Raw genomic sequence first — 22,660 nt, forward strand, 5'->3', positions numbered from 1 at the left:
TGTGTGCCCTATAGGGGAAAATGCCCCTTTCTTGCAAGGGGAGGGGGTGCTAAGGTACCCCAAAGATTCCCTAGTCCCTGCATGCCACTTTAAGTCACCCACATGTTGTGGCTAGTCCTCCATCCTTTCTGGCTGTTAAGTGCTGAGAAGGGACTCCCTGCAGCGCTGAGATGAGGGCCTCCTGACTAGAGGAGGGGGGTGACACCCCTCACCCCTGTTATTCCAGTTGCTGAGGGGAGCAGATGAAAAACAGAACAGAACCTTTCTGTGTATAATGACATTCCTGGCTTTCCCTCTGCAATTGCATTAGTCAGGGGCCTGCTGTACGTTACAGGATTAAGGCCTTACTGAGTAAAGTGAAAGGTTGAGAGCTCTGGGCTCCGCTGGTAAAAGCAGAGAGACCAGGAATGCGGCAGGAAGCCGAAGGGATCAGCAAGTGCCTTTTTCTGATGGCCAGAGGGAGTTAATGAAGTAGATTCGCAGGTGTTATGACTTGCTGTGTTGCTGCGGCACCAGTAGGTGGCGAGCGTTGCCAATCCATTGACATTTCAAACTCCATCTCTCCCTGTCTGAGGTTTACAGCCGGCCAGCTGGGCTGGTTCGGTTCTCCTGGAAGCTCTCTGGCATCCCTGTGCCACCCGTCACTCTGGGCGTCCTTGTGTCTGAATGGGCCCAGCCTGTGTGTGACCTGTTAGGACCGTTCGTGATTCTGTTAAAGACTTGGAGTTATTAGCCCAGATGTCTAGTCTGCATGGGGCTGCAGTGTGTGTGTGTGTGTGTGTGTGTGTGGCTTGTTTTCAAAATTTAGATTTACTTCCATTGTTAAGATAAAGTCCAGGTGTGTGGGGGTTTTTTTGTGGGGGAGGCGGGAGGCAGGGAGCCTGGATTTTGTTTTTGTGGGTGCAGCCCTGAGTAACCTCCATTGCTGGGCTGGGGTGGGCTGCCTGCTCAGCTCACAGATGTGACGAGAGAGAAGGGGGTAATACACAAGCTGTTCTGAGCAAGGGACAGGAGGCCAAGAACTCACCCAGGGACCTGAGGTGCAATGAGTCTGGGGAACTTGGTCCCTTCAGCACCGACTCCACAAAGCGCTTGCTCACCAGTAAGAACCGAGTGGTTCCAATCCCTTAGCTGGGAGTGCCCAGTGCTCTGATCCAGAGCCTTTGCAGTCAGTGGACAGAAGGTCAGATGTCCGTACTTGGCGGTCTGGGCCATACAGAAGTCTGCGAGGACGATGGCTTGGAGAACATGAGCCAAGCTGGGAAGACCTGGCAAGTGGCTACCTAGTTATGTTGACTGCAGTTAGCACAATAGCTTGTGTTCAGTGGAAATTAGAGACTATGGCAGCGTGGTGGTAACCCTGGAGAACTGTCAGTGGTGGCTAATGGGGGGTTTGTGTGTGTGTGCCCACACGTGCCTAGATGTAACTGACTACATGCCATGATGTTTGCCCCTGCCTAGGGGCAGATATCTGTCCATCTGTATCTCTGCCGCTGCTTCATCTTATTGTTCAAAACCCAAACTCTTGAACTTAAGCTGCCTGTAACATCCTTGTCCTGGTGAGGAGGAAATCTGCAGCCCGTATGTATGTCCCAGCGATACGTATGTGTCTCTCTCTTCTCTTCTGCCTTCCCCCTCGTTTAACCTGCCTGTCGCCTTCCCAGAGAAACCACCCAATGCCCTGGCTCTCTTCCAATTTCAGAGCTTGTAAATTCCACTGCTGCCCAGCTGCACTGAGCTGCTTAATGCAGAGAGTGACTTCTGCATGTTCCCCAGACGTCTGTGGAAAGATCAGTCCAGACAGGCCACCTTGAAAGCTTTAGGAAAAGTAGAGGCCAGCGCAATCCTGGTCCTTATCGCTTATTAGCCCCTGCTCTGAATTCCAAACACTCTTTATCCTGGTATCCTCCATTCACCTTGCTTCACAGAGATCCCAGACTAGCCAGACCCCTGGGTGCAGGAGCCCGTAGCTTTGCAGAGCCATAGCCAGAGTGAGCGAACGGAGGAGTTGTATGATTCAGCAGCACTTTGTTGTCTGGCTAGCGGAGAATGCCAAGTCCAACCAGCTGCTGGGGCAGCAGTCCAGAGCCATGTCTCTAACCAGGGCTCCACTAAAATAACCCAGAGGGAAGGGCTGGCATTAGACTTGCTGGGACCCAGGACTGAAGCTGAAGCCCAAGCAACGTGGTTTCAGGGGGCCACCTGTGGCGCCAGCCCTGCTTACTACCCCCAAATGCTGGCCCTGGCTTTTGATCTACTGGATTTGCAGGAAGCCAGTTGTGGCACAGGTGAGCCGTGGAATTTTCAAAACATGTTGGGGGGGGTGCTCAGAAAGAGAGGCTGAGAACCCCTGGTCCAGAGAATGGCTCCTTCACCTTGGTAGCATCTCCTGCCTTCTTTACACCAGGGCTGCTATAGGACAGCTGGGCTCGCTCGCCAAGGTAGGCACCAACTGGCGTATCTGCTGCCTCCTAGGTAGCTGGTGGGCGTCAGCCTGTTGCTGGAAGGAGTCGCAATAGGCCTCAGTATCATCCTGTTCTGATAGTGCTGAGACATGGCTGGGCTTTCTCAGGTGGGGGTGGGGCTGGTGCCAGCATCCTGCCTGGCGCTCCAACCCCCGCTCTGTCCCCTGAGACTGGCCTAGCAGGACTTCCCCTGAAGAGCCAGCGTCCCTTCTCCCCACTCGCTCCAGGTCTTGGCACCTGCTCTGCAGGCCCAGGGCTCTGACCTCATCTTTCCGTGCAGTAGCCATCCCAGGGCCTTGCCTTATTCCCGCCTGGTCACCTGTGTCCTGAGTCTCAGGGGAAGCAAAATGCCCTGCCTCTGGTTTTAACCCTTAGTTTTCCCTGTTTGCTGCGCTTGTACGGGTGCTGGAGCAAATAGTTTTCAAGCCACTTTAAAAACTCCCGTTGCACGAAGAGGGCTTGATCCATGAGCCCCTCCCTCCTCCTGGCTTTCCACCAGAGTGCTGTACCCTAGCAAGGAGGAGGCATTTGGTGTGACGCTCTAGTTAGCAGGTTTGTAGTGGAGGCTTCTCGTGGAAACTCTTGCCAAGAACAGACTACTGGCTGTGCATGCCAGGGTGTGCAACAGGTGATCATACAGTGAAAGCAGGTGGGGTGTGTGTGTGTGTGAAACGATTGACCCCGCCACAAAAGCAGCTCCTGGCCTCAGAGCTCTGTGCCAGCTTCTTACTGAAACGTCCCAGTGTGTAATTTTAGAAGTAGAAAACAAACAGCACATCCTCCTCAGATAGCTCTCAGCCAACGCAGCACATTGTGAGCTCGCTCGCTGTCCATTCACCCTCGGCGCTGTCACGAGAGCCTGGCGTCTGTTTTTCACATGGAAAATGACCGGACATTCTACTGGCAGCGGCCCTGCCAGCCACTTCAGCTGGGCTTGGTAACAGAATTTCCTGAAGGTGACCTGAAAGTGCTGTTGGTGGGAGCAGCTGCTTTGCTGCGGGGGAAGGGGAGAGTGTAGATTTGTGGGTTTCTTTTTCCTCCTCTGTTTCGGAGGATGTTTCCTTTTCTGGTTATACAGGTGATGAGTTGGGATAATCTGTATATATCATGGTAATAAGGGAATGGGGGCAGATTTTCTGTCACTGTGCAGCCCCCACACATGTCTTATGGGGATGTGAATGTGACTGACGTGTATTCTATTGCTGTTTTACTTCTTAAATCAGCCCTTTGGAGCGTGATCAATGAATTGTGTTAGATTTGGGTCAAGTCGGCGATTATTGAAAACGGTGCAAATGAACCTTTGTCAGTATTGTCCTGGGTTCTCTGAGAATAAAATTGTAATTAATCTAATAATCTCCACTCTCTTCATCTGTTGATTTTTTTTTTGCCCCCAAATCTCCATCTAAAAGAAAAACCATTTGGAGTTGCCAAAAATATGAATAATGACCACTCTTTAATCCCTTCTCTGCCTCAAATCCTGAATTAAGTGGAGTGCTGTCACATGGCCAGCTGGGGAGCAGGGCTGGGAGGGTCACGGCATCGAACTCCAGGCCAGGAAGCAGCCACCTCCATCCAGGGATCAGGTCCAGGAGTTACTGGGTTGGGATGGAGGGAGAATTGACTGGAAGAAGTGAGGGTGAGATGGGAGCTGGAGTGGGGTTGGTGGTGCCAGCTCTCGGACCTCCCGTCGTTAACAATGGACAGACCCACTGCAGTTGGGAGCAGGGTTGGGCTTCCTACCAGGAAACCTGATTAGAGCAGGATCCCAGCCACTCTCCTGGCCCCTATCCTCTAAACCGCATGGCTAGGGGCCAGCCAGGAGATCTGGCTGCAGTCACAGATTCGGCTTACGCTCTTTGGATAAAGTCTGGCCCATATTACTGACCTTCCCAGCGTTTGGATTGGATGATACTCTTTAGATGAGGTAGAAAACTGTGTGATCAAATCAGTAACTCCAAGGCAGGTGGACTCTGACCTGTGCTTTCCTTGGCTGAGGCTGACGAGATGTGAGGGAGCACCTGGCAGTCAGGCCATGGGGAAACTTGTGTGCCTAAGGATGCAAGAGCTGTAAATAAAAGTAGTGGCTTTATTGAACGCAGCTTGTGCGCTCTCTTCCAAATCCTGCTCTAGAGACAGGAACTGGGAATGCGGGATTGGGGGGCTGTCAATGGGCACAGCAATGATGCAGCCAGACCCAGCTTCTGCCTCCCAGCAGCAGCTGAAGCTTGGGAAGGGAAAGTTCCACCTAACCTCCCTGGTGATCAGTTAATCCCTTGAACTGGGCTTGCTGTCCTGTCCCCCGCGGTTACAGACAGTACTGACGGGTGTGATGTCAGTTCTCTGGATAGTAGCGTTACTCACTGGCCTCACGCACAAGCCTAAATCCCTCTGTGCTGCCACTGGGGTGGGGATTGGATTTAGACTGATGCTCCCTTGAGGCCTTGAATTCCTTCCCCGCTCCTAGCTGCATGAACTAACTAGCCCCCTAGGAGAATGGGGCCAGCCTGGCGCCATTGTGACCCAATGGCTGAAGAAGTGGTGACATCATTACCAACCCTGCTGTTTTTATGGGACGCTCCAAGGCAGGTATTTGTGCGTGGTGACGAAGGAGCACGAGCTGGCAGGAAACAGTATAGAGACAGCCTGTCAGACTGACTTTCCATGGGGCTGAGGAGCTGCCACGTCCATTTTCAGTGACGTTGTGGGGCATGGAGTCAGGCCTCTGAAAGACGCTGTGGCTTTAAACTACCTCATGCCTCACCAATGCGACTTGCAGGTCCCGCGCGTGCTGCTGCAGCCCCGAGAGGAAATTAGAGAGACCACCCAAGGGTGATGTTCTTAACTCACTTCAGCACCATAAAATCCCACCCTTGGCTTCCAAATCATTTTTTACTAGAGAGAGTTAACTAGAGAGAGTCAATGTGGGGTTACTGTGCCCCCCACTTTGGGGAAAGACCTATTTTTTCCCCAAAAACATTTCTTTGAAGGGTTGGTTCCAAATTCAACATCCTCTATTAACCATGTTGGGATTCCTTAAATATAGACTCGCATCTGCTTTGTAGGCTGTTTGTTTAACGTTTACACTTCCCCAACTCAGAGTGAATCTAGGCAACCGTTTGCCTTGATTTTACAGCTTTTATTTTCACTGGATTCTCATGCAGTAGAACAGGCAGAGTGTGTAACTCCCAGAGAACAGCATAGAATACGTATCTATAGCCACACAATAAATATCTAGATAAAGTGCAGTGGAAATCATGAAAACATCTCGGCATTATTAGGTTCTCTGAAAGGTTTTTTTTTTTTAAACATACACTAAAATTCTAACTGTTGGGCCTAAATTATCTGGGGTTCCTACTAAAATTCTTCAGCAGATGGGATTGGTACCAAAACTAAATTGTGCTAATTCTGAAGTTGGAATCCTGCTGAAATTCTACCTTGGCTAGTTTTGTCTTCTCCCTCTACAGTGAAATTCCAGATTGGGTCATTTATATTCTGCCTGCCTCCTACTTCCCTTTCACTTTCAGAGGGAGTGGGAGGTGGTTTTTCATTACCTGTTTTAAACTCTTGAGGAATGTTACTGTCTGTCCTTTAGCAGTGGCTGAGTTCTGCCCCAGAGATGGCTGCAAGTCATGTAAAATGATGTGGAGAGAGAGAAACTAGTGCATTGAGTGGAGGATCAGGAACTGGCTGAGTTCTAATCCCAGCTCTCGCTCTCTAACTCACCCCTACTTGGTTCTGTGACTCAGTTTCCCTGTTTATAAAACAAGGGTGGTAAGGCAGAGCTGCTTCACAGGCTGGTATGCAGATTAATTGAATGATGTAAGCATTTTGAACCCCCCGAAGTGCTGTAAAAGCATCCAGAGCCGATAGGGAGGGGCTCTAGAAGTGCATGCCCCAAGTAGGATTTCACTCTTTGTATGGCACAAGGAGAACCTGGGTGCTATAGCAAGCCAACCCTGCCTGATACTCCAGTAGCTGCTCAAGCCATGCAGATACAGGGGAACAGGACCTGCCATTAATAGAAGCCTAGAATTTATGAATGGAGAGACTCTCAGAGAACCAGCTAATCCACCTGCCTCCAGTTTTATTTAACCCCTTCACTGCTAAATCAGCTACCACATGCAAAGGAGAAGAGCTCTGGTGGAGGAGGTGTTAAGGAGAATTGCACAGCATCTCAGGTTATCTGCCTAGGATGGATGCATCTATTGCATTTCTAGCTACCAAGCTTCACTCTGCTGTGGGACGTGCATCTTAGCAAAGAACAAGAGGATTGCCCAGGCCTGCCTTGCTATGGGCCTCAGGCCACAGCTGCCTTCTGTGCGTGGACAAAGAAGACCCCACTCACGTCATCCACGCCGATTTTCAAGCCAGGCGGCATGAGGTAGGTTCGGAAGTCGTGGATGTGGTAGCCAGTCTTGCTCAAGGCCTCCCTGACATCGGGCTCGCTCACCGGCACCACCGAGAGCTTGGCCTCACCGGCCAGGTAGAAAGTCTCCTCCAGGGCGCCAATGAGGAGGAAGTGGCCCCTGGGCTGCAGCAAGGTGGTGACGTTATGCAGGGCTCTCTCGAAGCTTGGCCGGTCGGGGCTCACCGCCTCCAGGCAGAAGGTGGAGACCAGGGCGTCAGCTGGCTGGCAGAACTGGGAGCCCAGCGGCTCGGGCTGGTGGACGTCGATGGGCAGGATCTGCCTCAGTTTCCCTCTCAGCTTCTGCTCTTTCTCCTTCCACTGCTCTCTGTGTCAGCCAGACAAGAATGAAGCCTGGCCGTGAGAAAGGGAGCCTGGGAGTCAAGCAATGGGCAGCAGGGGGGAGTGTACCCAGATGCACCAAGGAGAGAGAGTGGGTGTTTAGGGTGCTCCAAGGGGGGTAAGGGGATCAGAGGAGCCAAAGGGAAATTCAGGCCAAACCGGCCCATGGAAAAGTGCCAGATGGGCTGGAGTGAGAATTTTATGCCCACTCAAAGTGCTGTGGTGATAACTGCAGATTCTGACACGGAGCTTCCCCCCCGCTGTGCCCCTCCAGCCCACCTGAGTGCTGGAATGATCAGAGCCATGGTCGGTTCCTATGGAGAGGGACCCACCCATGGTCCAGTCTCCATAGCTGAGACTCCTAGGGAGGGGGGGTTTAGCTCGCTCCGGCCAGGTGCCCAGCCGCTTCCCTGAAGAGCTGTATAACGAAGGCTAGACAGAGCCCTGGGCAAGCTAGAGCAGGGAAGGACGCCAGAGCTGTCAGGCAGAACAGGCCTGATTTTCTGGGGGCTAGGAGCTCAGGGCTCTGTGCAAAACCAGCCCGATTCAGCTATGCGCTCCCCAGCATCATGTCCATGCTCCTTGGAGCTTCCAGCCTCTGAGCAGAGGAGCCGGGTCGTGCTGGGGAGCCTGGCGGCAGGGGAGCATCGGGTTATACAGCGAGATCTGGCCGTTTCCAGCTCCAGATTGTCCCAAACGCAGCGTGGCAGCAGCTCGGGTTCATGCCGGCATGGCTGTTTTGGCACAAGGTTGTGGGCGACTCCCCTTTCTGAGTGCAGGGTGTGCCCAGCTCTGATTTCTGGGCTCACAAGGGTGTGGGTGTAGGTTTTACCTTCTCTGCACGCAGGAGATCATTCCCCCCCACCCCGTCTCTCGCTGCTCCCAAGCAGGGCGGTCACTGTCTCTGGCCCTGGGGAGGGTACTCCGTACCCTGGGGAGCGCCCTGGTTGCTTCACAGGCTGGGAGATCAATGCAGGGACTTTGCAGTGGTGCCGCTGGGGCCTGTTCCCTACTCAGAGTTGGAGGAGTGACATTACCAGACCCACGAGTCCCCCCCACCTTCACTGATACTCTCCGGTTGTTGTTTGGAGCCAGCAATTTGCTTTCCCCGAGCAGCTCCTACCTCCAGCTCTGCTCCAGGACACGGGCCCTTCAGCCAGGGAGGCCTTTTCGCAGCTGGGCCGATAAGCTGTGATGGAGCAGGGAGTGGGGCGGATTGACTTGGGAATGTTGCGTGGGAGTTTTACTGGGACTGTCTGCACTGGTGATGGGGATATCAGGGGGTGACTTCACTTGAGGGATGATACCTGAGCCCAGGATGGGGGTTGGGGCCAGGTGACACCTTTGCCCGGGAAACTGGACAAAGGCAGAGGGAGATGGCTGGAGGGGGTTTCGGTTTGGAGCTGGCTGGGGAAATGGAGGGAGACCCAGGGCTGGGGTCTCAGTTCCCTGCCCCCCAAGATGGACCTGACTGTGGGGGTCCTGTTGTCTGTACCTACAAGCTCTGGTTTGGGTTCCTGTCCAATAAACCTTCTGTTTTACTGCCTGGCTGAGAGTCCTGGTGAATTGCAGGAAGTTGTGGGGTGCAGGGCCCTGACTCCCCCACATTTCCTGACACAAGCAAGTCTTGGAAGCCAGATCCGTGGTGCGAGCGCCTTATGCTTCCAATCCCCCAGTGCCATGCTGGCTGGCAAGGCAAAGCCCTGGGGGTGAGGCCAGGTGGCAGATGAGCGGGTCTAGGATACTGGGGCTTGCTGGGCGTTAACTGTAACGCTGGCTCTAGGTGAGCAGAGGAGAGGGATCGATGCCCAGGGCAGTCACTGGGTGAGCTAAGTGATCGGGGGCAGGGGGGGGATGTCAGTGTGTGTGTGAACGTGTGGGACATGACTGGGCGGTGGTGCGCTCCCTGTGACACGCTGCATGCACATGCATCTGCTGGCTAACAACGCCGAGGCCACCCTGTAACTCCCACTCTGCCCTAGGTGCTTGTCACCCAGTTTCTAAATCTCCCCCTGCCCCCGGTCCATTTCCAGCCAGCAAACAGCAAGTTTGGGAATTCAAGCGACACCCTCAGGTCACACAACTATGCCGGACCACAGAGCATGAGTGAGACCGGCTGCTCCATCCAGTCCTGCTTGAATGCCCCTCGCTCCCGCACCCAGCACCGGCAGCTCTTCCCCCGGCTCTGGTGCCACCGACCAGCCTGGTTTGCAGGCTGTCTCCTCCCAACCCCCCAGACGCCTACCCTTTGCCCTCAATCCGGCAGACGTGTTTGATGTACGGGCTCCAGTCGAAGCTGTCAGGCTCGTCCTGCACCCACCGGCGCAGCACCTCCCGGTTCACCTCCAGGTAGTCGGTGGCAATGATCTCCTCGAAGTGGTCGCAGGCACTCAGGAGCTGGTAGATGGTGGGGCCGGAGCCAATGTCGATCAGGGTGCGGCCGTGGATGTCACCTGGGAGGTGAGGGAGACCGGTACAGAGGGACGTGTGCTGAGGGGGTTTGGGTGTGAGTTTTTGGGTTACCCGCTTTGTGGTGGAGGAGGCTGTGAGAGCGGAAATGGAAGGAGAATTTCAGCCCAGGCCCAGGCCTGGTCTCCGCTGGGAAGCGTTTCCCCGACAGCAGTACGGGTACAGCAAACCTGCAGGGAGATGCCCTCAGCCAGGCCAAGAGTTCCTTTGCCTGGGTAGCTTATACCCATTCCCCACATGAGCTGAGCCTTAGCCACAAAGGCTTTTTCTGTGCTAGAAGTCACCAGAAGTTGAGCCTAGCAGAGGTGAGGAGTGGGAATTGTGGCTCCTGAGTTTGCTCCCCTGAGCTGCCAGGGGAACGGAGTGTAGTGGTCAGAGTGTCAGGTTGGGAACTAGGACTGCTGGGTTCTATTCCCAGATCTGGTGCTGGCATCGGTCTGTGCCTCAGTTTCCCCATCAGTAACAGAGGCCGTGACACTCTCCTCCCTCCCAAGGCAGCTCGGAGGCTTCATCCACTGATGCCTGCAAAGCCCTTTAAAGGCTCATTTACAGCTTCTGTCTCACCCCAACACTCACCTGTGGCGAAGGCATCGGCCAGGCACCGCAGCTTCCAGGGCACCACGCAGTCCTCGGAGCTGAAGTTGGCCCGGGGGGGCATGTAGTTGTTTTGGAGGTAGGCTCTGGGGTTGAACTTCTGGTAGCTCTCCCCGACGGCCGCGATGCTGCTCATGGCTGGGGGATCGGCTGGCCAACTCACGCCCGGCTGAGGCCTAGGGAGCTGCCTTTATAGCCCCTGCCCTGGATGGCTCAGGGCGTCGCAATGCGCTAATCGGCCCAATCTGATTAGGGCCCAACGTGCGGCAGGGCCTGATTAGGACCTAGTGCTCCCCGCAGGGCGGATGGAAATTGAGGCCATTTCTCTAGCTGCCCCCCCTCCACCCTCCCAACCACGCCAGCCCCCCGGCCCAGCCAGGCGAGGAGGAAGCTGTCGTGCAGTGATTGGCTGGACATTTAGGGGAGTTAATGGAGGCTCCAGAAACATGTCAGGGGTGGGGTGGGAGATTAGTTTATCTTGCACCGGATGATCATTTGCCAAGTGTATTGAAAGGCGACTTTATTGTGGCCGTTCATCCCAGCTAACCAAGTTAGTGTCAGCGCCAGGGAGCGGGGGCCGGAGCCACGTCCTGCTGCTCAGGCAGAGCTGCTATTCCACCCCGACCAGCTCAGCCTGCTGATGGGCTTTGGGTTTTCACAGTGAACGTAAAGCTTGTGAAGAGGAGAGTAAGGGAAGTGCTAGCTCCCCCCACGGCTCTGCCGGTGCCCCTGAATCCTGACCCGCAGCCCCACTGCTATTCCAGCCCTGTGCTCCCCGCATGGCTCTCCCAGTGTCCCTCACTCCCGTCCCGCAGCCCCATTGCTATTCCAGCCCTGTGCTCCCCCCATGGCTCTCCCAGTGCCCCTCAATCCCGACCCGCACCCCCACTGCTATTCCAGCCCTGTGCTCCCTGCATGGCTCTCCCAGTGTCCCTCACTCCTGTCCCGCAGCCCCATTGCTATTCCAGCCATGTGCTCCCCCCATGGCTCTCCCAGTGCCCCTCAATCCCGACCCGCACCCCCATTGCTATTCCAGCCCTGTCCTCCCCCCACGGCTCTCCCAGTGCCCCTCAATCCCGACCCGCACCCCCATTGCTATTCCAGCCCTGTGCTCCCCCCACGGCTCTCCCAGTGCCCCTCAATCCCGACCCACAGCCCCATTGCTATTCCAGCCCTGTGCTTCCCCCATGGCTCTGCTGGTGCCCCTCACTCCCGACCCGCAGCCCCTGCTAACCCAGCCATGGGCCCCCCAACCCCCCGGCACAGCTCAGCTGGTGCCCCTCACTCCCGACCCGCAGCCCCCTGCTAGCCCAGCTGTGGGTCCCCCCCCCGACACACAGCTGTATTGATTCCTTTCCACGTAGGCCCCTCTGGACACAGGTTGTTAATTGCTCTTTAACTGCAGGCTGGTTCTGTGACGTGCTCCACAAGGATGCAGCACGCTGCACCAGCCGGACCCCAGCTCTCAGCCACCACATGCCAGCCTGCTCATCTCCATCCCCGTGGCTTCACCCTGGCTCCCTGGTGCTTCCCGTGGCAGGGGCGAGATGGGGCTGTCCTGAGACACCAGGCGTTAGGACCATTCCCAGCACTGGTCTGGCTGGGGGAGATCCATCGCAGCCAGTGGGGCAGGGAAGGGGGCTTCCCTTTGCCACCTCTCTTCCAATTTCAGCCTCTTTACTTATTTCAGCCTCCCAGGTGGGAGCAAACCAACTTTCCTCCCAGCCCATTCATGGCAGCTGAATCTGCTCACAGCCCCCCGGCCCCCACCCGCGTGATGGGAAGGGGCTCATTAGCACACTGCAAACCAGGGCGGTAATGGAGTTAGCGGGCAAGCGGGGGGCGGCCTCAGGGCCCTGTCAATTGTGCTTGTGAAATATCTCTGGTGCAGCTGATAACACCAGGCCTGGAACAGGTTAGCGGCCCCAGATGCTTTCAGGCTGTTTTGGAAAAGCCGCCTCAGCTCATAAATTATGTCAGCGGAAGGCCATTTAATGGGACCTATCCCAGCTCTCTGGAGGGGCAAATGTGTTTTGATCCGTGAGCGGCTGGCAGGCTTTTTGAGGGGGGTGGGAATTGTCACTGTCAGTGCTGGCTGAATGGGGGGGGTCTGCTGGGGCCAGGCTGACAACCGATTCTCCAGCCCCCGCCATGCGATCTTGGAGCTGGTGAAAGAGCATCAACTCCACAGCCCGGGGTCCTCTGCTGACCCGCACAGCAGCGGCTGCTCCCCCCCAGCATGGGGGGCATCAGCCTGGTCAGTTATTGGGCTTCCTGCTGAGACCGACACCCAGAAGCCACTTACTGGCCATGAAGGATCCCGGGGCCCTTTTTGCCAGCAGAGGAGGGGCACGGACCAGGCGTCCTGACTCCATTCATGTTGCTAGCCCTAGGAAAGGCCATTGAAGTGCAGGTGGGGAGGGAATGGAGGTGCCAGTCGAGGGAGGGCACTTGAACAGAGTCCCACAGCAAGTGGGGAATAATAATCTGAGTATTATACCACCTGCCACCCAATGATCAGTTTAGAACCCAGGAGTCCTGGCTCCATGTGACCTGCTCTAAGCTACTCCCCTCCCAGAGCTGGGAGTAGGACCCAGGAATCCTGGCTCCCTGCCCCCTGCTCTAAGCCCCAAGTCTCCACCTGGAAAGTGTGAGTCCTTCACATGCTGCCGCACCCCTCCCCCCCAGGAATCCTTGGACCCAGGGCGGCTATAATTAGCCTCATCCCCTTGGCCCCGGCCAGACAGGCAGACTGAGCCGCTCAGCACATTTTCTCCTAGCCGGGCGAGGTTTTCACATTGCGTTTCGGGCCGGGGGAGTGTGCTGAGCGCATGGGTTCACGCAGGTGTCACTGCCCCGGGTGGGCCTGCCGAACACGGGACTGGGAGCTCGCCCGCCGGGGGGGGAACCATTAACATGGGGGTCTCCAGGGTCAGGTTTCAGGATAAGCTCATCCCCCAGACTTGGTGACCAGCAGGCCCCTGTGCTCCATGGGCTGGGGCAGCGCCGAGCCCGGCCTGTCAATGAGAAACTCAGTCTGAGAACTGCCCCAGCTCTCGTTCCAGCTTCCACATGCTCTCTGGGGACACCTGGGCTCTGCCATCCAGGGGCCACTGGCTCATTTGGGCCCCCCCAGGCAGCCGGACGGCCAGCTCCGGTGGTATCACCCCCCACAGCTACAAGGCCGGGCGGAGACCTTTAAAAGAGCCACCACCCCTTTTCCCAGAGCTCCGGCCTTTGCAGTTGTGGGAGGGAGAGGTGTAGACTCCAGTCAGTTACAGCAGGGGCAGGATGGGCTGGAAGCCAGGACTCCTGGGTTCCATTCCCAGCTCTGGGAGGGGAGTGGGGTCTAGTGGTTAGAGCGGGGTAGGCGAGGGTATCAGAACTCCCAGCTCTTCCATTGATTCCCGCTGAGACCCAGAGTAGATCACATCCCCTCCCTGTGACAGAACTCTCCTCCCCCAGTGGGCTGGGGGGGTTGCAAAGGGTTAATTCACACCCCTAAAGGATTGAGCCACTTGGTGTGGACAGTGGCCCAGGACAAACCGCCCCCCCACAATAGCTGAGACCCCTGCAGTTTCCCAAAGGTGGGGTACAAAGGGAGGGGTGGGGTACAAACATTGGCCTCGCAGGATGAGCTCTGGGGCAGGGCTGGTTTTCAGTAAACAACTAACTCGGGTGGTGTCCGGTGTCTGGAGTGCTGATGAGTGACCGCGTGGGGCGGATATAGCCCCTGACGACGCGGCTGGAAATAGCAGCAGGGAAACTATATAAACCCTGGCCCCAGCCAGGCGGCCAAGTACCCAGGGCTCACACACACACAACTGGGCTCACACATACACAACCAGGGCTCACACACACACAGCCGGACTCACCCCCACACCCCACCCCAGCAAGGCGTCCCACAGGGCGAGGATGTTCGGCAAGAGCGTGGTGCTGCGCAGTGCGGGGGTGCTGTCGGCGGCCGAGCTGGGCTGCCTGGTGAAGGAGGAGGACGTGGTGCGGCACGAATCCTTCACGGCCGAATGGAGGGACCTGTCGCTCTCCACCAGGCCCGAGGAGCAGTGAGTGTGGGGCGCGGGCACCCTGGGCAGCGGGGCAGGGCATTGGGCTCCCCATGGCCCCATCCCTGGGCTGAGTGGAGCCCTGGGAGTTCCTGTGGAGGGGCAGCCGGGGGTGGGGGGCCCTGGAGCAGAGCAGGATCCCTGTCCTGGCCCCCACTCCGTGCCCAGCCAGCCTGGGGCAGAGGGGTCGCAGCCCCTGGGCGCAGCGGTGCCCCTTCCCCAATACAGCCCCAGCCCAGGCCCCTCCCCCTGCAGCTGCCCCTTTCCTCTGTCCAGGAGAGAGGCAGACCCAGCTCTGGGGCAGTGCCCCCAGCCCCCCAGCCCTGGGTACAGCGTCTGACTGGGAGCAATGGGTGGGGGATGGGGTGGAGCAAGGCCCCTGCTGCCCCCCCCCAGCTCCCTGCCCCCAGGCCTGCAGGCATCACCCCCATCGCGAGCATCTGTGGCGCTCAGGGCAGAAGTGGCCCCAGAGTCTCTCGCTGCCCCGTGGCTCCAGGGGTCGCAGCCCCACAGCCTCAGGGGGTGGATTGGGTCCTTGGGCTTGTCTGGGCTCCCTGCTCCCAGGAGGCGATGGTGGGGGGCTGCCAGGGGCTGCTCCCTGGGTCCCTAATGCTCCCTCCCCGTCCCCAGCTGCTCCCTGCGGGAGGTGGACGATTGGCGCAAGGAGACGTACTGGCAGCAGCAGGAGACGCGCTTCGTGGTGCAGCGATCGCCCTGGCTCATCCTGAGGCTGGGCCGGCTGGGCGAGCGCCTGGCCCGCTACCACCTGCCCTACCAGCGGGCGCTGCCCCTGCCCCTCTTCGTGCCGGCCGACCTGAGCGCCAAGGCCGAGCGGGGAGCCACCCCGCCCCAGCTGCGCCACATGATGGACTTCGAGACGGCGCTGGCCGGGGGCTCCCTGCCCAACGGGCAGTGCCAGGACAAGAAGGCCGTGGAGGAGATCACCAAGGAGCTGCCCCCCGTCGTCCAGCCCAGCCGGCCCGACTTCGGCAAGGGTGACTTCCCCCGCTCCCTGTCCCGCTCCATGTCCCAGGAGGCGCAGAGGGGCTGAGGGGCCGGGGCACGGACCTGCCCGTAGGACTCTGCGTTCCCAGCTCACGGCTCCCCCTGCATGAGAAATACCCACAGTGAGCCGGGCAACGCGGGGTTACTGTAGAGGCCCATCCCCGGGCCAAAGCCATCCCGGGCGTAAGCTCAGCGAGGTTACGCTGTGGCTGCATGTGGCTTTTTGAGTTAGACGGTGAGCTCTGTGGGGCTGGGACCATGGGTTCGTACAGCACCATGCATGCTGATGGGGTTGCAAGCGGAACGCTGTCTCTTTAAGAACAGCCTTCCCGGCTGAGCTGTCGATCAGCTGTCAGCAAGCCTGTCACAGCAGCTGATGATCCAGTGGGGGAGGGGAGTGTGGGCTAGTGGTTAGAGCAGTCAGGGGCAGGGAGCCAGGACGCCTGGGTTCTAGCCCCAGCTTCGGCACAGGAGTGTTGGCTAATAGGTAGCGAAATGGAGGGAGCTGGGAGCCAGGATTCCTGGGTTCTAGCCCCAGCTCCGGCAGAGGAGAGTTGGGTAGAGGAGTAGAACTCCTGGGTTCTATTCCCAGCTCCAGGAGGGAAGTGTGGGCTAGTGGTTAATGCAAGTGACTGGGAGTGGAGAGAGCGAGGTCCTGGCCCTAGCCTGGGGAGGACCAGTGATTAAGTGGAGAAGAGGTCAGAGCCGGGAGGTTGCAGTTGCTGGCATAGGGAAAGCACAAGGCAATGCTCAGCCAGCCGGCACTGCAGGAGGAGGATTAGTGCATGAGGGAGACGAGTGGCTCCCTGCAGACGGCAGGACAGGGGTGACCCTAGGAGCTCATTTTCATCCTCAAGCCACTGGGCTGATATTCTGGGGCAAGGAATTCACTGTCAGCGGCCCCGTGTTGGGGCACTTGGTGTATGAGGCTGTCTGGGTAATAAAAGGAGTAAAGGTGGCACGACTCTCTTCTTCCATTCTCTGTGTTAGCCGTCCTGGCACGGGGGCACCCAGGGGACGGGACGGGGCCCCAGGCCAGCACACAAGGGGGGGATATTTGCAATAGGGGCACCAGAGCTTCCCCTGACATCCTGCTGCTGGGGGTTGGCAGAGGTGAGTCTCCCAGCTGAGAACGAAGCCGTGATGCTGACCCTGGCTATTTTCCTTGTGGGGCCTGTTCATTCACACCACATGGCCTCTCCTAGCTCAGAGGAGGTCACATACGCCATGCAGGCAAATGCCTGAGTCGGGATGCCCTGCCTGGCTCCCTGGCACCCCAGACTTGCCTTCACTTGGAGAACAAGGCGGAGAGCAAACGCTTACCGCTGGCCACAGCCCCCCAGCCGGAGCATGCATGGCCCGTGCCTCACACTGATGCCGCAGTTCTTGCGCGCAAAGGTGAACAGGTAAGTCTGTCACAGCTGGTGACTCCTGCTGCCAAACGCCACCAACCCCAGAGCAGCACCTTTGCTGTCAGCTGCGTGGCTACAGCACGTGCCAGGCACCCCTCAGGGCCTTTGGTTCCCCCCGGGTACAGGCCTTTGCCAGCTGAGCTCAGGGAGATGCTGCAGGGCAGTGGGTCGAGGCCATGTGCCCACCCCAGAGAGTTTTGGGGATCAGGGCAGCCTGGCAGGCAGCTTCCCCTTCAAGACTGCCCCCCCCTGCACCCAAGGGCTCCTGGGAGATAGATGGATGCCACAGCTAGGAGTGGTTTGCTGCCTTTTGAGGGCCGGGGGGTGGGGGGCGCATCAGTGTCTCCCACCCCAGGCCAGGACACGTGTTCTCAAGCGGAAGAGAAAGGAGGCGCAAGGGGTGTGTGTGGGAAGGTGTATTGTAGCGGTGGAGGGGACAGAGGATGTGGTTGCTGATGTATGTGCATGGTGGGACAGGGGCTGCACCCAAGTGTGTGGGTGGAGCGGGGGGGGGCACCTAGATTGGGTGGGCGGGGGGCTAAGGAGCTTGGCGGGGAGAGACATGGTTGAAGCAAGCTGCATGACTGACCAGCCTGCCAGGACCAGTGGGACGCACAAGCCCCCAACAGCACAGCTGTCTGAGATGCTACCCATAAAGGACGCTGGGAGGGCTAAATGCAGGCAGGCTGGCATCTGGGAGCTGGGGCCAGAAGGAATGGGTGGCCAGGAACATGGCAGAACACAGGCTCAGAACAGCTAATCCCAGGAAGCGACGGGGCGGGGGGTACCCTCCTGTTCTGGCAGGCCCTGGCGGGATTTGCCATCTATTTGGTTGTGGTGGGAGGCGGAGGGGTAGCCAGCCAGCTGGGCCTCGCCCCAATGTCCGTCCACCCCCCATCTCACCCAGTGGCAGGGCTCTGGTCAGGCCCAGGCCACATGTCCTGTGGACCTTCAAAGGCTCTCCTCCAAACCTGGCTGGAACTCCACTGGGTGACGCGCCACCAGGGGAGGTGGCCAAATGCCAAGGTGCTCCCACCCCCCCCCCTTGCAGAGGTTTAAGAGCCTCTGGCCAAACCTCCGGTTCCATCTCCCGCCCCCCCCCCCCCCCCCCCCATCGTGGCTCTGCCAAGGACAGAAGCTGTTTATGGCCTTGTTAACGTTCTGCACCCAGGCCAGGAGCAGGTGGCAGCTGCCAGGTGGCACCGGGGCGGGGGGGGGGAGTGGGGAGAAAGGGGGACACAGACACGTCTCTGCTGCACTAGTCTCCCGGCCCTGGCAGCAGGCACGTGGCTGGGCTGCTCTGCCCCTTGGACACGTGGAGCGGCCCGTGCGGGTATCACATCCAGCGCCAGCATGGGATGAAGCTGAGGGGTGGGAGACGCTGCCTTTAAAAATAGCAGTGCAATGTCCCCTGCAGGCTCTGGTCCCCGGCCAAGTGCCTCTGTTTAGAGCCATCGCCCTGACAGCACCCGCCCCTCCCACCCCCGCCGGCTGGGCACGGGACCCAGCCTAGCCCGGCTCTGAAAGCGGCTTCCTGCCCGGGCTAGATTTAAGCACAGGAGGCCGTTCTGGAAGGGCCATTCCCAATTCCCTCCTAAGCTCTCAGGCAGGAGACTCTGAGGGGCAGTGCCCGCCTCTGCCCGCCAGACCCCAACGGAAGCTGGTCCTGTCTCAGCTGGGCCCGGCAGGATTTGCTCCCAGCCACAGCTGTAGCCAGCCCATTAACCTCTTCTGCTGGCCAGCCTCAAGCGGGAGACGAGACAGTGCACCTATGCCTGCTGCTACGTGTGTGGGAGAGGGGACCAGAACATGGACACCCCCCCCCCGCCCGATCCTTGTCTCCTCTCAGTCCATCCTCCCTTGGCCCCGCCCAAACCGCTGCTGCCTTCAGGCTCGTGCAGCACATCCCTGGAGGCCTCAGACCACCATGGCTTCTGGGTGGGGAAGCACTGAGCACAGCCTGTGAAGAGACAGTGGGGAAACCGAGGCACCAGGCTGGAGTCACATATGAGAGCTGGGAGTGGAACCCAGGAGTCCTGGGTCCCAGTTCTACAAGTCATGGTCCTGAAACCATCCATGCCCCTTTAATAAATGAAGCTGTACCCTCTGCCCCCCACCCCTCGATCTCCTGGAACCCCAGCTATGGACTTTCTTCTGGCTCCTGTTAACTCTTGTCCTGCTGCTCTCTGTCCTGCAGTCCCCTCCAGCCAGGCCTGAGTGCAGCATTCCCCACTGAGATCCCAGCCGCTGGGATGGCTCCTGCATCGCAGGCAGATTGACAGCTGGGAAGGCCCCTGCTCCTTTCCCCACCCTGCCCCTTTCCAAGGAGAGGGGCCCGCGGGGGGCTCAGCCCCTCTGCTATCAGCCCAATGGCCACCTCTCTCTCCGTGCACATCTTCATCAGCCGTTCAGCTGGAGCCAGTGGGCTGCGATGTATGGCGCTGGGCCCCTCCAGGAAGCAGGCCTGGCCACCCCAGTCAGGGGGCAATTCCAGCTGTGGCCAGCACCACCGCTGGGCTAGCTCAGAGCCCATCCAGCTGTTGGGGGCAGGGTCAGTGCAGGCCGCCCCCCCCCCCCAGCGATCGCTTGCGCATGTCAAAGGAACAGGACCAAGGTGGGACCGTGGGGTCAAGACTGGAGTTTTATTGCAGTACAAGGAAAAGTCATGTGGATAGAAACTCCCCTCCCCCCCAACACACACACACCCCAGCAGCTAGTACAACCCTCCTGCCCCGGAGCCGCACCGCAACAGCTCCCACCCCTGGCTGATTTCCCCATGGGTCCCCCATCGTGGCCCTGCAGCCCCCAGCGCACTCCTCGCCGTCACGCTGGTGTTTCAGGGCTCCCATACCGGCAGCGGGACGTGAGTTACTTCGCCCAGTGAAGGGGCTGGGATTCCCCTTGAGCTCACCCGTGGTGGCCCCTTTGCTCCATCCCTTCCTGCAGTGTCCTCCGGCGGCCAGGGCGCCGTCCCCTGTCCCCCCTGGGCAGGACCTCGCCTGGCCCTTCCTGCCCCCTCTGTCGCCACGTTGCCCGCTCCTGATCCCCCGCACAGGGAGGGGCGTGAAATCAGGCTGGTCCCAGCTCCCTCCTCCTACAGGAGCAGGGATGCAAGAACCTGCCCTCCCCTCCCCTCCCCTCTGAGTGCTCAAAGCACTTTCCATAGGGGATCCCCCAGCCCCAGAGGGGCAGTGCAGTCACCCTGTCACAGTGAATCTGCCCCAGGCCACCTAGCAAGTCACTGGAAGAGCTGGGCAGAGAACCCAGGAGTCCTGATGCCCCTGCTCTAAAAACCACTAGACCCAACTCCACTCCCAGCACTGGAGACGGAACCCAGGAGTCCTGATCCCATCCTCCCCCCTGTAACGTACTGGAACACAACCCAGAGGTTCTGCCCCATGTCTACACTGCTCACCATGGGACCCCGGCTCGTGGCCTCATTTCCAAGCCTGCACTTGAGGGCCCGCACAGCAATGGCAGGACGGGCTCCCCAACCGAGTCAGAGTGACGGCTGCATGGGCAAAATGGAGTCTTGGGCTTGACCTCACATCAGATACGGGGCTTGGTGTGCTGTGTAGACATACGTGTTGTGTCCCAGACCCAAGAATGGGACCCAGGAGCCCCCATTCCCAGCCTTAACCAGGAGGGTGTAACAGACGGGAGTGGAGACTGCTTCTCACTTGTCGGTTCCTGCCTTGTACAAACCCTTGGGAACTAAGGAAAGCTTGGTGAGGGGCACTCGGGGTGGTGCTCTGTGCCTATGGCAAGACACCGCTCCAGCCTGGCACCTGCCGTGGGTGCCACACAGACACAGCGCTAACACAGACAGCACAAGGGGGTTGCGCCTGGGCAACACTGGGTATTGTCTCCCCTCAGCCCCTCTGCGCCTCCTGGGACAAGGAGCGGGACAGGGAGCGGGGGAAGTCACCCTTGCCGAAGTCGGGCCGGCTGGGCTGGACGACGGGGGGCAGCTCCTTGGTGATCTCCTCCACGGCCTTCTTGTCCTGGCACTGCCCGTTGGGCAGGGAGCCCCCGGCCAGCGCCGTCTCGAAGTCCATCATGTGGCGCAGCTGGGGCGGGGTGGCTCCCCGCTCGGCCTTGGCGCTCAGGTCGGCCGGCACGAAGAGGGGCAGGGGCAGCGCCCGCTGGTAGGGCAGGTGGTAGCGGGCCAGGCGCTCGCCCAGCCGGCCCAGCCCCAGGATGAGCCAGGGCGATCGCTGCACCACGAAGCGCGTCTCCTGCTGCTGCCAGTACGTCTCCTTGCGCCAATCGTCCACCTCCCGCAGGGAGCAGCTGGGGACGGGGAGGGAGCATTAGGGACCCAGGGAGCAGCCCCTGGCAGCCCCCCACCATCGCCTCCTGGGAGCAGGGAGCCCAGACAAGCCCAAGGACCCAATCCACCCCCTGAGGCTGTGGGGCTGCGACCCCTGGAGCCACGGGGCAGCGAGAGACTCTGGGGCCACTTCTGCCCTGAGCGCCACAGATGCTCGCGATGGGGGTGATGCCTGCAGGCCTGGGGGCAGGGAGCTGGGGGGGGGCAGCAGGGGCCTTGCTCCACCCCATCCCCCACCCATTGCTCCCAGTCAGACGCTGTACCCAGGGCTGGGGGGCTGGGGGCACTGCCCCAGAGCTGGGTCTGCCTCTCTCCTGGACAGAGGAAAGGGGCAGCTGCAGGGGGAGGGGCCTGGGCTGGGGCTGTATTGGGGAAGGGGCACCGCTGCGCCCAGGGGCTGCGACCCCTCTGCCCCAGGCTGGCTGGGCACGGAGTGGGGGCCAGGACAGGGATCCTGCTCTGCTCCAGGGCCCCCCACCCCCGGCTGCCCCTCCACAGGAACTCCCAGGGCTCCACTCAGCCCAGGGATGGGGCCATGGGGAGCCCAATGCCCTGCCCCGCTGCCCAGGGTGCCCGCGCCCCACACTCACTGCTCCTCGGGCCTGGTGGAGAGCGACAGGTCCCTCCATTCGGCCGTGAAGGATTCGTGCCGCACCACGTCCTCCTCCTTCACCAGGCAGCCCAGCTCGGCCGCCGACAGCACCCCCGCACTGCGCAGCACCACGCTCTTGCCGAACATCCTCGCCCTGTGGGACGCCTTGCTGGGGTGGGGTGTGGGGGTGAGTCCGGCTGTGTGTGTGTGAGCCCTGGTTGTGTATGTGTGAGCCCAGTTGTGTGTGTGTGAGCCCTGGGTACTTGGCCACCTGGCCGGGGCCAGGGTTTAAATAGCCTTCCCAGTGCTATTTTGGGAGGTGTTGCTGGCACTGTGTGGGTGTGCACATGCTGCACAGTCATGCCCAGATGTACGTACGTACATATTTGTGTGTGTGTGTGTGTGAGTGTGTGTGTGTATGTGTGTGTGTGTGTGGGCAGCTGTTGGATGTATAGAAGTAATACTCCCAGGGCCAGTGCTCCAAGCCGAGATTAACAAAGCCCATAGCTGGGGGGCGGGGGTGGCATTGGCCCCCTGGAAATCATGCCCCCTGGTTTCTTACTCCAAGTTCACTCAGGTGAGTGATCGCAGGCCTAAGCCCATGGAGCCGTCACAGTTCCAGCAGCCGAGGGCTGGTCCTGACTGCGTTTCAGCCAGTGATGCTGGCGGCTGCAGGACTCTGCTGCTCCAGCAAGACTCAGAGAGGGGTGACCCTGGGAAGCGGGCGGCTGACAAAGCAGCCAAGTGGGGACTCTGGGCTCTGTGCTGTGAGCAGCCCCTGCCCTCTGGCATGGAGGGGAGCAGGGACTGTTCCCTCTGGCCGCAGAGCGAGGAGGTCGCTGCTCCTGGGGCATGCAGGGGCCGACTGAGACGGGAACACTCCCCTGGAGCCCAGACCAAACTTAGCTGCCTGTCCTGTGACTACCATGTTACTGCAGAGTCCTGGGGGACTCCTGGAGTGCTGGGCACCAGGGCTGGG

At 59.2% G+C, this 22,660-nt stretch overlaps 3 protein-coding genes across 3 annotated transcripts; 1 reads left to right on the top strand and 2 right to left on the bottom strand.

The window, feature by feature from the left end:
* Nucleotides 1–1,609: 1,609 nt before the first annotated feature.
* PNMT (phenylethanolamine N-methyltransferase) lies at nucleotides 1,610–10,411 on the bottom strand. The gene is made up of 3 exons (XM_032791301.2): nucleotides 10,258–10,411; nucleotides 9,458–9,665; nucleotides 1,610–7,198 (listed from the first exon to the last, which is right to left on the bottom strand). Exons 1-3 carry the CDS (start codon nucleotides 10,409–10,411, stop codon nucleotides 6,763–6,765), a joined length of 798 nt encoding a protein of 265 aa, XP_032647192.1. The 3' UTR covers nucleotides 1,610–6,762.
* Nucleotides 10,412–14,190: 3,779 nt separating this feature from the next.
* LOC116831384 (telethonin-like) lies at nucleotides 14,191–15,908 on the top strand. Its single transcript, XM_032791302.2, has 2 exons — nucleotides 14,191–14,339; nucleotides 14,970–15,908. The coding sequence occupies exons 1-2, from the start codon at nucleotides 14,191–14,193 to the stop codon at nucleotides 15,388–15,390; spliced, it is 570 nt and encodes a 189-aa protein (XP_032647193.1). The 3' UTR covers nucleotides 15,391–15,908.
* Nucleotides 15,909–19,503: 3,595 nt separating this feature from the next.
* LOC116831385 (telethonin-like) lies at nucleotides 19,504–21,828 on the bottom strand. Its single transcript, XM_032791303.2, has 2 exons — nucleotides 21,680–21,828; nucleotides 19,504–21,049 (listed from the first exon to the last, which is right to left on the bottom strand). The coding sequence occupies exons 1-2, from the start codon at nucleotides 21,826–21,828 to the stop codon at nucleotides 20,629–20,631; spliced, it is 570 nt and encodes a 189-aa protein (XP_032647194.1). The 3' UTR covers nucleotides 19,504–20,628.
* Between the last annotated feature and the right edge of the window lie 832 nt (nucleotides 21,829–22,660).

Source organism: Chelonoidis abingdonii, chromosome 21 (assembly GCF_003597395.2).
Source record: "Chelonoidis abingdonii isolate Lonesome George chromosome 21, CheloAbing_2.0, whole genome shotgun sequence".
Taxonomy (NCBI): Eukaryota; Metazoa; Chordata; order Testudines; family Testudinidae; genus Chelonoidis; species Chelonoidis abingdonii.

Coding starts and splice junctions, on each gene's coding strand:
- PNMT (XM_032791301.2), bottom strand. CDS start 10,411: ATGAGCAGCATCGCGGCCGTCGGGGAGAGCTACCAGAAGTTCAACCCC. Junction 9,666..10,257: donor GGCCGATGCCTTCGCCACAG/GTGAGTGTTGGG, acceptor CTCACCTCCCAG/GTGACATCCACGGCCGCACC. Junction 7,199..9,457: donor TGCCGGATTGAGGGCAAAGG/GTAGGCGTCTGG, acceptor TGGCTGACACAG/AGAGCAGTGGAAGGAGAAAG.
- LOC116831384 (XM_032791302.2), top strand. CDS start 14,191: ATGTTCGGCAAGAGCGTGGTGCTGCGCAGTGCGGGGGTGCTGTCGGCG. Junction 14,340..14,969: donor TCCACCAGGCCCGAGGAGCA/GTGAGTGTGGGG, acceptor CCCCGTCCCCAG/CTGCTCCCTGCGGGAGGTGG.
- LOC116831385 (XM_032791303.2), bottom strand. CDS start 21,828: ATGTTCGGCAAGAGCGTGGTGCTGCGCAGTGCGGGGGTGCTGTCGGCG. Junction 21,050..21,679: donor TCCACCAGGCCCGAGGAGCA/GTGAGTGTGGGG, acceptor CCCCGTCCCCAG/CTGCTCCCTGCGGGAGGTGG.